Below are 15,809 nucleotides of genomic sequence, written 5' to 3' on the forward strand. Positions count from 1 at the left end.
CAAAGTAGGCTTACAGTTTGTATTACTTACTAATTGTATTATTTTCCGTGTAAGAATAAACTTTTGTGTACTCATGACTGTAAACCTACTTTTGCCCCACCCTGTCTATACAGGAATCAACTTAAAATAGATAGATTAAAGACTTAAATATAAGACCCAAAACCATAAAACTCTCCTAGAAGAAAACGAAGGCAGTAAATTCTCTGACATTGCTCTTAGTAATATTTTTCTTTGACATATCTCCTTGGGCAGGGGAAATGAAAAATAAATAGGACTACATCAAACTAAAAAGTTTTCCTCAGTGAAGGAAACCAGCAACAGGAACAAAAGACAACCTACTGGCTGGTAGAAGAGAACTCGCCATCAGAGCAATGCAAATTAGAACAATGAGATACCATCTCACATCTGTCAGAATGGCTACCATCGAATCGGCAAACACACGGTGAGGAAGTGGAGAAGAGGAAATCCTCGTGAGTTGGTGGGACTGCCAATTCGTGGGGCCACGGTGGGAAACCGAAGGCTCCTCAAAAAATCAGGACTACCAAATGATCCTGCAGCCCTACTTGGGTATTTATCTGAAGAAATCCAACACACTAATTTGAAAAGCTATATGCACCCCTATATTCATTGCAGCATGATTTACAGTAGCCATGGCATGGAATAAACCTAAGTGTCAGTAGACAAATGGATAAATATGTATAAATACAGAATACTACTCAGCCATAGAAAATGAAATACTGCCATTTGTGACAACATGGATGGACCTAATGAAGAAACTAAAATTCATACGTTCGGATGGGTTAGTGCAAAAGGTGAAGGGGTTAGGATGTACAAACGGCCAGTTACAAAACCAGTCACAGGGGTGTGAAGCACAGCACGGAGAATGTAATCTGCAGTGACTATGGCTTCAGGTGGGTACTAAGGTTATTAGGGGAAATCATTCATAAGTTACATAAGTGTCTAATTATTGCTGTACACATGAAACTAATATTGAGTGTCAACTGTAATTGAAAAGTAAAAATTTTTAAAAGAGTAGATGATCACACACAACTCTTAGGGTAAATCAAAATTAGATGAAGATTATTTATTGGTGAGACTTTTCCTGTAGTGAGCTTCCTTTACACAGCAACGGTGTAAATAGCATCAAATTGAATGGAAAGTTTGTTAAATGCAACCATAAATAATTATAATAAATATACATCAAGTAACTTTACAGCACACGTGTTTTAGGGCCAAGGTTTGGACCTGTCTGGACCTAGCTGTGCTCTCTGGGAGAAGCAGTCGTGCTAGCAGCAGACACCTCACTCACAGCCGCCACCTGATCAAGTGATGAGCCAACAAGAGCTTCCCAACCCCTCATGGGGAGGCAGCTGCCAGAATTCCGAGTTCATTCAGCAGAAGGGAAGGATTGGAGGGAACCAAGAGTTTAAAAATACAGGAGGAAGAACCACTCCTAATAAATCCAAAGGCTCTTTCATTATGCAGAAATCAAATAAAAGGACCCTTGTCAGGAATGCATCGTGCTGTGACCTCCAGGCCGTGGCCCCGAGAGGCAGTGGCCCACCACACCCCATCTTAGCAGGGAAACTGCGGGCACTCACCTCCAGGCACTGATCCTACATCACATGTAAGTGATGCCAGCGATGCCACCGACGGTTAGTCCAGGTTTATCTTTTCCTTAGGTCGGGGGAGCTTTTCTACAATGGTCCTTAATGCAGTTCCTAAGAACAATGGGGGAGGAGATGGATGCTAAAGGCTCAAACCCGCACATCTTTCCAGCAGGCAGGGCCGCGGCATCCTCCTCACCAGCACCCGCGCACCAAAGCGGCCTGCCAGCACTCACTCCGGACTTCCGATATTCACAATATTATACAATAAATACAGTGATGGGACTCAGAACTGGCAAGGCCCAAAATGACAGTGTCCAACAGGATGCATATGCTGCTCTTGAACAAAGTACCACTGGACAAAGACCTATTGGGGCACAAATGCACTGGGGCAGTGGGTGAGCTGCAGCAGCCCAGCCCTGGCGCGCACGTGGGGCGGTGAGGGGTTTGCTGGGTAGGCCCAGCCAGGGGAGCAGAAGGAACCCCTTATGTCTCCATCTGGACTTGAAGGTCTTCAGCACTGAAGCAGACCCTGAATTGAGCAGAGCACCTCAGACAGCTCTTCCTAAGCTGGGCGTGGGGCCCCTCCTTCCACAAATGCTGTGAGGAGGGGCCGTGTTTCAGCACAGAGTGGGGTAGGCTGGGACCACGTGCTTTCCCATCCAGTCAGTCTTGAGCCTGTCCCTCCAACTCCAGGTGTCCCACGACTCCTGGGGCTGGGACGCGCCCGGCCTGGCTCTGTGAACTGATGTGGGGAGCAAACCCTTGGGTCCCCTGCTCCTGAGGAACACACAGGGAAACTCAGACCAGGGCCCCAGAAGAGATGGAGAACAGAGAGGGTTGTTTGGGTGGGAAGGTATAGGGGGACCACGGTGGGCTTTTCCTCAGAAAAACCCAGACCATTAACAAGGCCCTAAAGCCGTAAGATCAACAAATAAACCTCCCACGTTTGGGTAACTGGCCTAACCATGTCAAGATGGAAGAAGGCCTACAGAAACGGTGCCCGGGAGGAACTCCAGCTCCAGGCAGGAGGGACAGGCCTGGCCACAGGTTTGTTGGTGGACGTGCTCTGCAGAAGGAACAGGATACTGGGTGGCCGATGGCATCTCACCGCCAGCTTCCTGTTGGGTGGTGCTGTGATGTGGAACCACCTGGGGCCTGAGGGCATCAGAATCCAGTGTCCACGAAGGACTGTCCGGGAAGATCTGAGTCACAAACTGGGAGCTAAACTACCCTACAAACATACCATAAACAGGTAGCAAAAGAACCAACCCATCACAAAACGTACAAATACAAAGGGTTAAGTCTTCCAGGAGGTCCTGGAATGTGGACAAAAGTTCAGAAAAGCTAAATGTCGCCAACTCCTCACGCAGGGCCTGGAGGGACATGCCCGGCAGTGGCGGGCTTTCCAAGCCGGCAGAGTGGCGCCTTGGTGACAGCCTAGCTCTGGAGCTCCCTCCCTTCAGCCACTTAGGGGGTCTTCGCGGTAGTGAATGGCACAGCGGAGCTTCTCCAGCATGACTTCCAGAGAAGAGTACTGGGGAAGCTTGATCATGAACATGCAGGTCTCCACGCGGATGTAGCGAGAGTCTGGGGAACCTACCGGGAAAACACAGGGCCAGCATTAGAGGGCTGGGCTGGGATCTCAGGGAGGCCTGGTGGGCCTCTCCCCTGGGGTGGGGCAGAAGGTTCTGGAAAAAAGGCAGACACAGAACTGCCTGTACACAGTACAGGTATCAGATTGCTGACCTGTGAGGGAATCTAGTTGTGGACAGGTTTGTTTGACCGGCAGAGGGTTTTGTTTTGATTTTTTAATTACTTTTCTGCATTTAAACATTAAAAGATTAAAACATTTCTGGGTTTTTAGCTTTTAAAGACATTAGAAAATATATCAATACTGAGCCTGTGTTGACACTTGGGGACGGTTCAGTTTAGAAGGCACAAGACTCCCAGCCTCTCCCTCGTTCACATTTGGGCTTTAGTGTCCGAGTCCCCGGTCCATTGTCCCCTCTCAGCCGGGCCCAGCTCCAGGCTGAGGGAAGGGCCTGTGTGTCCCCACCTGGGGCATGAGCAGGGGAGGACAGTACCTGCTGTGCCATCTGGAGGGGCGATCTTCATGGGGTACGGGGGCACATGGGCTGTGTCGGGGCCCCCGTCTTTGCAGGGGCAGGTGAACGGGATTCGCTCCTGGTTGCAGGCGAACTTGATGAACTTGCACAGCTCCTCCTGGGCGAACATCTCCAGTGCCCCCCAGAAGAACTCGATGTGCTGGTCCGTCTCCATCAGCCCCACCTGGTACATGGTGTGGGCCTGGGGAAGAAAGGCCCCCGGAAGTGAGCTATTCTGGGCCTCTGCCAACCCAGGGCCTCTCCCAGTCAGGCCCAGCCCTGGGACAGGTGCAGCATGGAAGTGGTGGCCGAAGGACACAGGGAAGTTTCCACGCTGACACTGGCCACAGAGGCAGCGGTGTCAGTGCTTGTGTTGGTGCCTGTGGCCTGGCACTGGACCCAGCAGCAGGGCTTCTAAGTGTGTGACGCCTCAGATCCCATTGGGCAGGTCCTGTCACCGTTCCACTAGAGGGGAAGTCACTCGTGAAAGGATGCCAGGGCCCCGCCTGAGGGAGGCAGGCAGGCACGGGCTGAAGAGTGGAGGGGTCTGGGCAAGAATGGCTGATCGCCTCAGAAAGCTGGCTTAAGGCATGGGCTCTGGAAGCAGGCGATCTGGGTACGAAGTTTGACTGCCACTTGCTGGCTGTGTGACATTGGGCAAGTGACTTTCCCTTAGCTTCAGTTTACTGAGCTGTGAGATGGGGGCGAGCCCAGCTCCTCCCACACGTGGGGACAGTGCGGGGACACAGGACATCCGGGGACAGGCCACTGCTGACACTGCCTGCTGGCCAGGCCTCAGGCCACTGACCTTCAGGAACTCGAGGTTGATGTATGGGAGGCCGCAGGTCCGCAGCTCCATCTCCAGCGGGCTGAGCGTGGTGAGCAGCTGCAGGGGGATGATGGAGCCCAGGCCCGCCCGCACCGCCATCACACACTCGTCATTCTGCAGCTCCCGCAGCCGCAGGCTCCTGATGGCTGCCGCGTAGATGTCCTTGTTCTCCCACCTGTGGGGCCAGGGGACACAGGTGAGGGAGGAGGCCAAGGAAGTGGATGGGGTTGCTCCTAGGGGCCCAGTTACCCAGATTTCCCTGTCCTGGCAGCTCAGTGAATCCCTCAGCTGCCGGTGTGTGTCCCCTACCTCAGGGCTGATGTTTTCTTAATATCAAAGTCCTTCTGCTGAACAGTGTCCTCCTCCCTCATTTCCCCCCACACTGGAAGAAAAGTGCCCGACCCCGACCTTGCCCCTGGTGCTGCTGCCCGTGCCCAGGTGCCAGCCGACATGGCCAATCCCCTGCCCACGCGCACACACTCACGCCACAGGGATGTGCCGGCCGCGGCTGCACAGCTCCACCTCCTCTCCCATCATGGTCAGGTAGGTGAACCGGCAGCAGGGCTTGTTGGGGCTGTCGGGGCTCTCCATGGCCAGGTGCTGGGAGGCGATCTCGGCGCACAGGGCCTCCAGCTCGGTCTCATCATTGATCTGGAACACAGAGGCAGCTGGAGACTGACTGCCCGCTGCTCCCAAGGCCCCCAGGAAGATGGACCTTGGGTCTCCAGATGGGCAGACACCAGGCACAGTGTGGGCAGGGGCTACCCTTGGCCATAAAGAATGGGCAGATGGCATGGGCCTGGCCACCAGAGCTGGCCACCAGCTCAGGGAGGGGCACGTGAGACCTCAGGTGCAGGGCTTTTCCTATTGATGTTTGGAAGCAGCTGCTTCTCTCCCTGGAGTGCACGTGGTGGTGATGCACACCTTGTCCTAAAGGGGGCCCTCTGGAGACCATTACTGATGCTGTGTCTGAGCACCCGGAGTCAGCCCTGCCCGAAGCCACGTCTAGGAGTGTGTAGGAGTGCTCTTCACGTCTAGGAGTGTGTAGGAGCTCTAGGAGTGTGTATTCAGTTTTAAAAGCAAGTCGTGCAAAAACTACTTTCCTAGGCTGGTTTAGGCTGGGCTTCCTGTCACTTGCCGGCAGAGAGCCCTGACTCATCACCCTGTGGAAGGTGCATGGGCTCCTGCACCCCTTGGCGCCCCACGGTTAGGTCCCATAGGACGCTGATGTGCACGCTGGGCTACTGAGCCGACCGGATTCGACCCAGAGAAGACCCTGCGGCCCTGGGGTGGCTAAGGCGTGGGTCAGGGCCTGAGCGCGTGTGCCTGCGCAGCAGCACCCCCTCCCACCCCAAAAGCCCTGGTAGCTCTGCTTTCCCTGGTGTTCCAGCACCCTCTGGGGCCATGCCCATCCCCCACCTTGGCTGGACTATCTTCCTGGACACCATCTTGCATCCCCTGCGTGCCCGAGGCCCAGGCCGCCGCCCACAGCCTGGGAAGACGTCTCAGAGCAGAGCCTGGCGGGCACTTGCAAGTCCCCAGCCTGTGGGGGCACCCTGCTTTCACATTTCTTCCTCACCCCTGTTTCTGCTTCCAAGGCACTGCTATCCAGTATCTTGGCTTTTCTGCTCCCTTGTGCAGCCTGCCCTCAAGTGGCAGCTAAGGGGATGACTACAGAGGGCCTGGCAAAGCCAGCACAGTTTGTGCCAGTGGGGGCAGAACCAGCTGACACCCTCCTTTAGCTGAGGTCCCCATGGAGCAGCCTCAGACAAGCCTCTGACACAAAGCCAGCTCCCCTGTGAGCAAAGGCAAGTGGCCCTCAAGGGGGAGAGGCTAGATCAGAGGCCATGGTCACCCCCTGCTGGGGCAGTCTGGGGGGTGTGGAGGGCCTGGTGCCACAAAGCTTTCAGTGGGCTGACCATGGCTCAGCAGCAGCCTGGGCACCGGCCACACCCCCTCCAGGGGCCTGGTCTGTGTGTGGAGACGGGCGTTCAGACATGGCTGTGGCCTCGCTATCTCTGCGGGTCCCAGTGCACGAGGGGAAGGGCACAGAGCCCCATTCCTCCAGCCTCCCTGGCCAGTCTCAGGGGGTCCTGGGAGCTGACCTGGGCTCCAGGTGAAGCCCCGAAACAGAGCCCCACTGTTGACACTGGGTAGCACTTTCCACCCTGACACCTCTGCTCATTTACTTGCCAGGAGCCCTTCATGCCTGTGTCCCTGGAGGCCCAATGGGGCTGGTACGGTCACCCCCAGGCGGCCACTGTCATCAGGGAGGGAAGGCAGAGGCTCTTGTCCCCATGAAGTAAACTTTCTGGGAGACCCTACCAGTCTTCAGTTGGGAGCTTGGGTTCCCTGGGCCACCATGGCGGCAATAAGGGTCCCAGGGTCACTGCTCTGGACCCTGCTGTCCCCCAGAATAAATGTCCTTCTGCTTACACTCTCAAACTTCTTGACGTAGTTGTAGGTGAGTACGTCTGCCTCCTGCAGGTCTTGGTCGGCGTCCAGGGGCTCGCCCACCAGCGTCTTCCAGAAGGAGGGCAGGAGGTCCAGGGGCAGGGGGACGTCTGCTCGGATTGCGATGCCCAGCAGCTGGCCCAGGAAGTGCAGCAGCTGCTCCTCCCCGTAGGTGATGGGGCTGGGGGTCAGGATGTATTTGCCCTGGACATGGAGGCACAGGCCAGGTGACTGGCGCGTGCCTGGGAACAGCCAGTGTGATGAAGGCTGGCTCACCCCGGACCAGGAAAGCTTGCGAAAGGACAGGGAGCTGAGGGGGATGCACCCCCAGGAGCCATTGTCCCTTGGAATCCAACTGCTGGGGTGCTAGACCTCAGAGACCCAGGGCTCAGGAGCCTTACCTTATTCTTGTTGACAGCTGAGCTGGGGCACAACAGGAGGAGGGACAGCGAGGAGCTCTGTAGCTCCTTACACACCTGCCACAGGAAGTGGCGGAAAGAGCCGCCTGTGGGACAGATGGAGCCCTGTTAGCACCACGACCTGCCAGCCTCCCCGCCCAACATGCTGCATGCGTACTGGAGCGTCAACTCCTCTGCCAAGCTGACTGCAGCTACGGTGGGGCGGAAAGAAAACTCGCCCGAGGACCAGGAGACCAGGGGTCAAATCCTGCCACCTCACTTACTAGGCACGAAATCACTTCATTCCCTGAGCCAGCCTCAGCCACTCAGTCAGATGGGAACAGTATCTGCACCCATGGCACGGGCTAGTTTCAAAGATTCCACAAGGTCAAACACAGACCTCTACACATCGGCAGCTCCTGGCTGCGAGCCCACACGGGTTTGCTGGCTTGTTTGGTCCATGTCTGTCTCCTGTGCCCAGGGCAGGGCCCCTGTTTTACCCAGGGGTGCTCCCTCTGAGGCCCAGGTGCTCAGTGTTTGTGCAGTGAATGCATAGTGAATGGACAGACGCACACCAAGGGTGATGGGCAATTACCAACTTCGTTCGGCTGCCATTCCAAAGGCGCCTTTGGTTTTCTTGCAAATGCCTCTCTGGCAGGGCCACCTCTAACCTGTGTGTTTTCAGTCAAGGCCCCAAGGTCAGGAGGCTCTGAGGACAACTGCGCATGCTTGGTCAGAGCCACATGGAGGACTTGCCTGGGGACAGATGTCAGGGCCTGGTCCTCAGCTTCCACGAAGAGGCAGGAGTTCCTGCCAGCTGAAGCCACCAAGTTCAAGGGTGGGGCTTTGGAATTGGACAGACCTGGGTTTGAACCCCAGGTAGCTGCTACCTGACCTTGGGGAAGCTACTTACCTTGCCAGTGGCGCAGTTTACCTCTCTGTGAAGTGGGACAACACTGGTGTCTCGGGAAGTTCTGGCGCTCGGGGGAGTGTAGCGTGCTGTGGGGGGGCCTGGCGTGCTAGGAGCTCTGTTCTCGGAGAACCCGGGGGTGTCTCCTCAGGACACCTCAGTGCTGGCTGAGACGCCGCTGCTGGGACAGCGCTCCCAGGGCCACAGTGGGGACTGGAGATGAGGCTGCTGCAACAGCCTCCCCCCAAAGTGCGCCCGGGAGAAGAGCTGGTTTCTTCCCCCATCCGGAGCGGGAGAGAGCTCCTGGATGTTTGGGGCTAAAAGTGACTGAAAGGGCCATGAGGGAACATGTTCTGAGCTGCCTGTCCTCGTCCTTACGGAGTGAAATGACAGAAGGCCCCATTTCCGTCAAGGGCTCCTGATGCACTTAGGAGCTTTTAGTCCAAGCAACCCCCCAGGCAGGGGGCCCCCTTGGGGAAGGCCAGTCTGCACTGAATCACCCCTCCCGCACCCACCCTGGCCCTGACCAGAGGTGTGCTCCCCAAGCCTGGATGGCACTGGGTTGAAGGCCCAGACCAGTGGCAGACACAGTTCGCACGAGAGGGCAAGGGCTAAGTCTGGGGGGCTGGACTTGGAGAGGCTGGATGTGATGGGAGCCCTCGGGGGCAGGTGGCTTTGACTCTTGCTAATGGGGGAGATCATGGGCAGTTTAGGCGAAAAACCACCCCGGAAATTTACTCAACACAGCCTCCACCCTGGATGGGGTGGAGCAGGGCCTGCTGGGGGTGCCACCTACTGGTGCCGTGGACTTCCTCCCCAGTGAAGCGGATGTTGAAGGCATAGGTGGGGTCGCCGCCACTAGCCAGTTTGACACACAGCTGAGAGGAGGGCACTGAGGCCAGCTGCCGGGCAGCTTGGCAGAAGTAGGAGTTTTCAGAAGCTCTGATCTCCCCTGGAAAGAGAGAGAGGAATGGAGAACTGCTGTCTGCACCCCTCCCATGGCCCTCTTGGGCCCTTCCCCCATAGGACAGCGCCTGGCCAGGCCCCTGCCTTCCTCCCAGACCTGCCCCCACCCCTGGTGCAGCCAGCGTGTCTGCTCCTCCAATGTCTTCAGATCTCCCCTGCCTTGGCCGCGTGGTGCCCTCATGGAAAAACCTTCCTGCTTCTCCAAGCGTCAGCCCCTCACCTACACCAGGCCCCTCTCTCTTTGGTGCCAGAGCTCTGATCTTAGTAGGTCCGTGGCCAACCAGAATGAAGCCTGCACTTGCCACCGCCCCTGCAGTGAGGTGTGGCCACCGGACGGAGCTGCCTCTGAGGCCTAAGGGGAAGGCTCCTCTTCCCCCTGCTGCCCAGAGTGCAGAGCTCAGGAGGGACTGTGAAGCCAGAAGCCAGCATTGGGATGCGAGGGCACAATGACGGAGCAGCCGGGTGAAGGAGGAGCTGTCCCAGGAGCCCTGCGCTCCCTTCTTCGAGAGGCTTCCTTCACGTGCCTTTTCTGGTCCATGTAGCGAATCTTACCTCCCACGATTTCCAGGGGGTCCAGAGCGATCTCGGGCGCCGCGTGGTCAGCGGTCCTCTGCACCGTGGCGTTCAGCACCCGGTTCATGACGGTCACCTTCGTGTCATAGAAGACCAGCCCTGGCGGAGGAGCGTGGGACAGAGGCTGGGATGGGGCTGCTTCTCTTCTTTTCCAGCCACCCCTGAGGCCCGACTGAGGCCGTGCTGTCCCCACTGGGTCTGTCCAGTCTCTCCTGGGCCCACCTTCAGGTCCCCGGTTGGGGTGCTCACTCACCACGCTAGTGGGGGCATCAGTGGTCGGGACTTCTGGGGGCAAGTTTATTAGGGAGGGTCTACCCAAGTGTCAACACACAAACTCTTGGACTCTGTCATGCCCAGCTGGCAGAAAACCAACCCAAACACACAAAGAACAAGGAGGTTGGCTGTGGCATTTCCTGAAAGAGCAAACAAAAGCCGCCCAGGTGCCTCCCAACAGCAGCGAGAACGTTGGACCGGCTGCGGCACCGGCACCGGCACCGGCACCGGCACAGAGGGGAGTGAGGCGGGCTGGCCCTGTGCGCGCCGATGCACGTCTCCGAATCAGGTTATCAAATAGAAAGTGGAATTGCAGAATGAGTGTATAATACCCATTCTGATTAAAAAATAAGACCAAGAAAGTGTGTGTATGTGTGTGTCTATTTGTACATGAATGGAAGTGTCCGGAAGGACTGACAGTCATCTGTTAATGGCCATCTCTGGGAGGCAGAAATGTGGGGGCAGAGGTAAGTCAGAGCTTTAACTTTGTATCTTTCTAAATAGTCTGAACGCTTGTTTGGGAGGTTTGCTTTTCTTCGGAGCATATTGGTGTTTCAGAGCATAGAGTAACTGCACTTGGGTGGATTGGCTGCTGCAGGGGAGACCGGCACTGCAAGCGTAAGGCTGGGTGTGGGGGTGTCTTCCGGGGAGGTGGCCTGGGGGCAGGCTGCCCCTGCCCGTGGGATGGCCCCGGAGTGGCACTCACCTTTGGCCTCCTTCAGCAGGGCTGCAATGCTGTGCATGTGCGTGGGTGTCTGGCGCAGCTCCACCAGGGGCAGGAAGAACGTCTCCAGGGTGGTGTTCAGGGACTGGAGCAGGGCGAAGCGCAGGCGCAGGCTCTCGACGGGCACGTCTGTGGGGCACAGGGACCGGTCAAGCTGGGGTCTCAGCCGGGCGAGGCTGAGACTCCATCTGTGAACAGACTCAGGTGGTCCCTGCCCCTGGGGAGGACCGCCAGCAGTGGGGCGTTTCAAGTGGAACCAGGAGGATCCACAGTGGATTTTTCTCCCAAGGTGCCAGAGACAAAGGGCGAGACCCAGGCGGGCCGGTGGGAGGCCCTGGCTCCTAAGGAATCCAAGGTGTCCCCTGCCCACCTCTAGGCTATGCTGGCACTGTATACTATATTATTTTTAAATTTTAAATTCTGAAATAATTACCAACGTACAGGAAGTTGCAACGACTGTGTGGAGTCCTGTGTGCCTTTCCTGCAATGTGACTTCAGAGCCAGGAAGTTGGGAAACAGGCAAATTGTGCTTTACTTGCCTGCCCTCACATCTGTCTCCTCTCTGACTGTGAGAGGCAGGCACTGGGACAATTCCTTGCCCACAATTCCCTTCACAGGGTCCAGGAGAGAGCAAGGGCTCCGGACACGTGGCTGAGCATGGGTGCAGAGGCGAAGCAGCAGCCTGAAGTACACGTGGGGGCGGGTGCAGAAATGAGCCCAGGGCCATCTGCCGACATGCCGTGACGGGTCATTCCACACGGTGGGCTTATAGAGATGACTTTTTCTGTGTGCATTATTCGTGTGCATATTCCTAGTACTATCGTGGGAGCACCCAGACAAGGCAGTATGCCAGGCTGTCCCAGAAAAGCGTTCCCCCAGGGCCACATACTCAAGAGACAGGCCACTCTGGGGTCGGTGGCATCTGCAGGGTCCAGATACACCTCGTGGGGATGAAGCCGCGCGGGCGTGATGGCCAGGTGGCGGCACAGCCGGTTGACGTACTGCACGAGCGCCACATCCATCTCCAGGGTCCACTTCCTTGAGGCCTTGTGCGCGTGGCGGACATCGATGCAGGCGCACCTGCGGGGCAGAAGGGCAAGGTGGGCAGGGGCTGCCGCAGTCCTCCAGGGCCACGTCCAGCTCCCAGAGGCCCTTTGTAAGATGGTCCTGCCTCCTGGGCATTAAAGACAGAGCAGAGAGAATGGCTCCCCAGGAAATAGTTTCTCAGATGTACCCTGTGGCTGAAAACAATTTTCACAGGAGGCACCAAAGGGGCCGAGGAGCCGCCTCTCACCTTTCGAAGTGCAGGTCATAACCACAGGATAGAATCGCCCTCCAGACACTCCGGATGTCTTGCTTGGCTCGGTCCACCACAAACTTGTGAAACCCCTCCAGGGTCAGGTACTTCTCCTCGGGGACTGATGGAGAGCATTTGGCATTAGGAACTTGGTAGGCACTGCGCACAGTGGGGCCGCGCCACACGCTCCAGTTGCATCCCATCTTTCAGGGCCGGACCCACCCAACGCCCTTGTCTCCCATCGTTCCCGGGTCTGTGAGCGGCCCAGTCTGCCCACTGCCCAGTACGCCCATCACCCAGTCTTATGGGGTGTCTCCGAGCTGCAGCCTCATACCGTCTGTCTAGTCACTGAGTGGTGCCATGCTTTTCCCTGAGTCCTTTCTTTCTCTAATCTCAGAAAAATTCACAACTAATTCTGTGACCATGAGAATGGCGTTCTCCAATTCTCCCTGGGCCTTTAGGGGACTAAAGTTCTAATGCCCCAGGTAAGAATCTTCTGGAAGAGAACTTGTAAGCAGATGTCCAGCTTTTACCTTCGGTCACAACCATCTATTCATCGCCTTGGGTATACACTATTTCTGGAGCTACAACTGTGACCTCTCTGATTTCATGGCCATCAAAGACAGCCCCCTGGGGCAGTGACCAGCACTGGCCAGGTCTGTGGCCCCAGTGTCTACAGCAATGCTGGTCCTGCCCAAACTGAAGCCCAAGGGTGCCCAGCTAGTCAGGCAAAAGCAAAGAGGCCGGTCCGCAGGTGGACCACCCGTCCCCAGGGTGGCAGCTGCCCCACACCGGTGTCAGCCCCACATTGCTCACTCACTTTCTTGTTTCTTGGTGGGTGACTTTTCTGGGTCCTTTTCATCTGGCTTGCTCTTTTCCGGGGACTTGGGCTTCACAGTCGGCTTCTTCTCACTTAGGGCAGTCCTGCTGCAGACACAGCACCGGGCTCAGCAGTCCTGCGGCCACACCCCCTCCTGACGGAGGAGATGGGAGAACCTCACACATGCATTAGTTCGCTCAGGGTTCCAACGGGGCTGGAGTCAAGGCCAGCTTTGTTCTGCCCCAGAAAAGTTTACTGAGCATAAATGGTCAAGACAAACGGTGCTGTCAAGTGTGAGAGACACTGAAGAAACGCTCTCCAAACATTCCTTCTCCTCACTGCAGAGCTGCGCTGTCCAAGAAGCAGCCACTAGCCAGATGTGGCTACTTGAGTTTAATTGTTAAAATAAAATGACAAACTCAGCTCCTTGGCTGCACTCACCATGTCTCAGGGGCTCATGGGTGGCCAGTGGCTACTGTCTCGAATAGCACAGTTTGAGAAACAGCCCAGATTTTCACTGTGCAGACAGTTCTACTGGACAGTACTGATTTAAAATCACCCTTTATATGTAATTAATGAAAAGACCCCTTATTTTTCTGGTTATTTAAACAATTCCTCTTGAGACTCCTGCTAGGTAACACTCTGCTATCAGAGTTGCAACTAGGAGGACTTGAGAGTCATAGGCCTGTCTCTACAGAACATTCTATTGAACATGTATGCATGTGCACACGGACGGGTGTGTAGCTATTAAAAAATGGAACAAGGAAGTTCATTCAGTGCGGGCTGGGTAGGAAAAGCAGCCAGCCGGGAACTGGCGGCGGGCGCAGCTCCCAGCTCTGGGTGTGTGACAGAGTCTGCAAGGCTGCGCGAGTAACCCAGGCCGTCTCAGGGAGGGCACTGGAAGGCTTGAGGGTGGCCAGAAAGAACAGTGGCTTTTCACTACATATACTCTTGAATTTTGGACCATTTTAGCCCTTTGAAACTTAAGGAAAAAAAATACATACACATGAATACAATGCTGTGTACTTAAATGTTAAAAGTAGTTGCTGTGCATTGGGTAGTTCAACTTTTTCACTACGCACATATTCATTTTATAGTCTTTCTATAAAAGACTATAGTCACTATGCATTATGTGTGTGGTTAACAGAGGTCAGAATTTTAAGCAAGTCTGTACATCTCACACGCTTCATCAGTTCTGGCTGGTCTGCTATCCAGCCTGTGTGGTCCAGATGTTGCTATCCTTGCGAATACAAGGAAAGGCTCTACCAGCTGACCCTAGCAGCAGGGAAGAGCCAGGGTGTCTAGCCTCCCAGGAACCTGCTAGGGTGTGGCCCCCACGCGCCCCTGCCCGGCCTACGTTCCAAGCTCCGAAGACGCCCACCTGACACTGTTGAGCACAGCCTTTTCCTTGGCAGGTGGCTTGGTGATGGGCCGCTTCGTGCTCACCACCTTCACGGGGTGCTGCTCCTTGCCGGCTTTGCTGTACTTGCTCTTGTCGAACTTAGGCTTTGGCACGCCATATTTCCTCAGGATCTGCAGAGCACCGAAAGGGGAAGGGTCCTCAGGCTCCCTCCGAGATGCACCTGAGGCTCAGCATAGGCACGACAGGGAGGGACAGCTACCTGGGTGAGCTGGTCCTCCAGAACCTTCTTTGGAGGCCGGACATTGGTGAAGAAGAGGTGGAGGAGATTGCCTGGTGTCTGGGAGTTGATCTGCTCTTTGCTAAGATAAATGTCAGACACTTTGATGGGCTTTGCGGGCGTCAGGCTCAGCATCTGTTCTGAATGGGCACAGCTCTTAAATATCTCCGTCAGCACCTCTCTGGCTCCGGGCACCAGCTTCTCACCTGTCACAGAATGAGGGAGGGCGAGACAACGCTGACATGGACGTGCTAAGTCAGGGTAAGCCCTGCGGCAGTTTATTTTGCATAAACAATTTGCTTCTAAAAGTGGGTAACAGACATTCAGTGGTGAAGGGGAGCTGTCCACCAAAGCCTCATTTCCCCTCTGTGGGCACACACCTCAGTTACACGTCCGGGCTTCTTTGCTGTAAGGTGTGGCCCTGTGACATGGGATGTTAGCCATTCCCGAGTCAGTGGCTTCCTCTGCACTCGTCCCCTCCCCTGGCTGCAGGCCAGTGACAAGCCCTCTGGGATGACAGAGCTCAGCACTCACCCTGGACTCTTCCGTGTGTGAGATGTAAACTTCCACTGGGTTTGAGCCACTGAACTCTCGGGTCTCTGTATTATGGCAGTTTAACCTACCATAACTGAAACAGCGTATTTGTGTGCGAGAGGGAATCCCCAAGGAACAAGAGGATTCAGAGCCTGCACTATTTTTAGTGAATGCACAAGTTGTCAAACAGTTATTGCTTATGAGAGAATAGGTTTCAAAAGTGATACAGTGAGCAAGTGGGAAAAAAGTTTTCTGATACAAGAAAATTGTCTGGGAGCACAGAAAAAAATACGTATTTTTTGGCCCTCAAACAGGTGCTCCTGAAGGGGCTGTCCCCTTTCCTGCAGGGACCTGTCTGCATGCCTCCCATGGCCAAGGGCCCTGACAGAAGAGCTGACTGCCTTCTCCTTCCTGCCCCGTCCCCTCCTTTCTCTCGGGGCGAGGGGCGGCACACAGAGCCGCGCCAGGTCCAGCCCGGCCAGCAGAATCACAGCGTGAGGGCCCTGCAGGACTTTGGGCTGGTAGCGGCGGGCAGGGGGCAGGTATGAGGAAGAGGTGGCCGAACCCTAAGAGCTGACTTAGCAAAACCACGAGTGAAAGAATATCGAGCAAAACACGCATGGCAGCAACGCGGCAAATACGTTGTCAGAGACTGAGTACCTTATGTGGAAGGTTG

The 15,809-nt window shown here is 55.6% G+C and overlaps 1 protein-coding gene across 5 annotated transcripts in view; it reads right to left on the bottom strand.

The window, feature by feature from the left end:
• Positions 1-985: 985 nt before the first annotated feature.
• HECTD4 (HECT domain E3 ubiquitin protein ligase 4) overlaps positions 986-15,809 on the bottom strand; it is a 152,092-nt gene continuing 137,268 nt past the window's right edge. For 4 of the 5 annotated variants that reach the window (XM_024567078.3, XM_024567080.4, XM_024567077.4 and 1 more), the window contains exons 63-76: positions 14,582-14,805; positions 14,341-14,492; positions 12,960-13,066; positions 12,137-12,260; positions 11,732-11,922; positions 10,825-10,971; positions 9,825-9,944; positions 9,103-9,258; positions 7,400-7,503; positions 6,981-7,202; positions 5,029-5,195; positions 4,524-4,719; positions 3,695-3,917; positions 986-3,206 (exon numbers count right to left, since the gene is read on the bottom strand). In XM_024567078.3, the coding sequence (XP_024422846.3) occupies positions 3,070-3,206; positions 3,695-3,917; positions 4,524-4,719; positions 5,029-5,195; positions 6,981-7,202; positions 7,400-7,503; positions 9,103-9,258; positions 9,825-9,944; positions 10,825-10,971; positions 11,732-11,922; positions 12,137-12,260; positions 12,960-13,066; positions 14,341-14,492; positions 14,582-14,805 (2,270 nt within the window). In that variant the 3' untranslated portion in view covers positions 986-3,069. The remainder of the gene's footprint in view (positions 3,207-3,694; positions 3,918-4,523; positions 4,720-5,028; positions 5,196-6,980; positions 7,203-7,399; positions 7,504-9,102; positions 9,259-9,824; positions 9,945-10,824; positions 10,972-11,731; positions 11,923-12,136; positions 12,261-12,959; positions 13,067-14,340; positions 14,493-14,581; positions 14,806-15,809) is intronic. The other variant, XM_024567076.4, reaches the window with a different exon arrangement.

Source organism: Desmodus rotundus, chromosome 7, assembly GCF_022682495.2.
Source record: "Desmodus rotundus isolate HL8 chromosome 7, HLdesRot8A.1, whole genome shotgun sequence".
Lineage (NCBI taxonomy): Eukaryota > Metazoa > Chordata > Mammalia > Chiroptera > Phyllostomidae > Desmodus > Desmodus rotundus.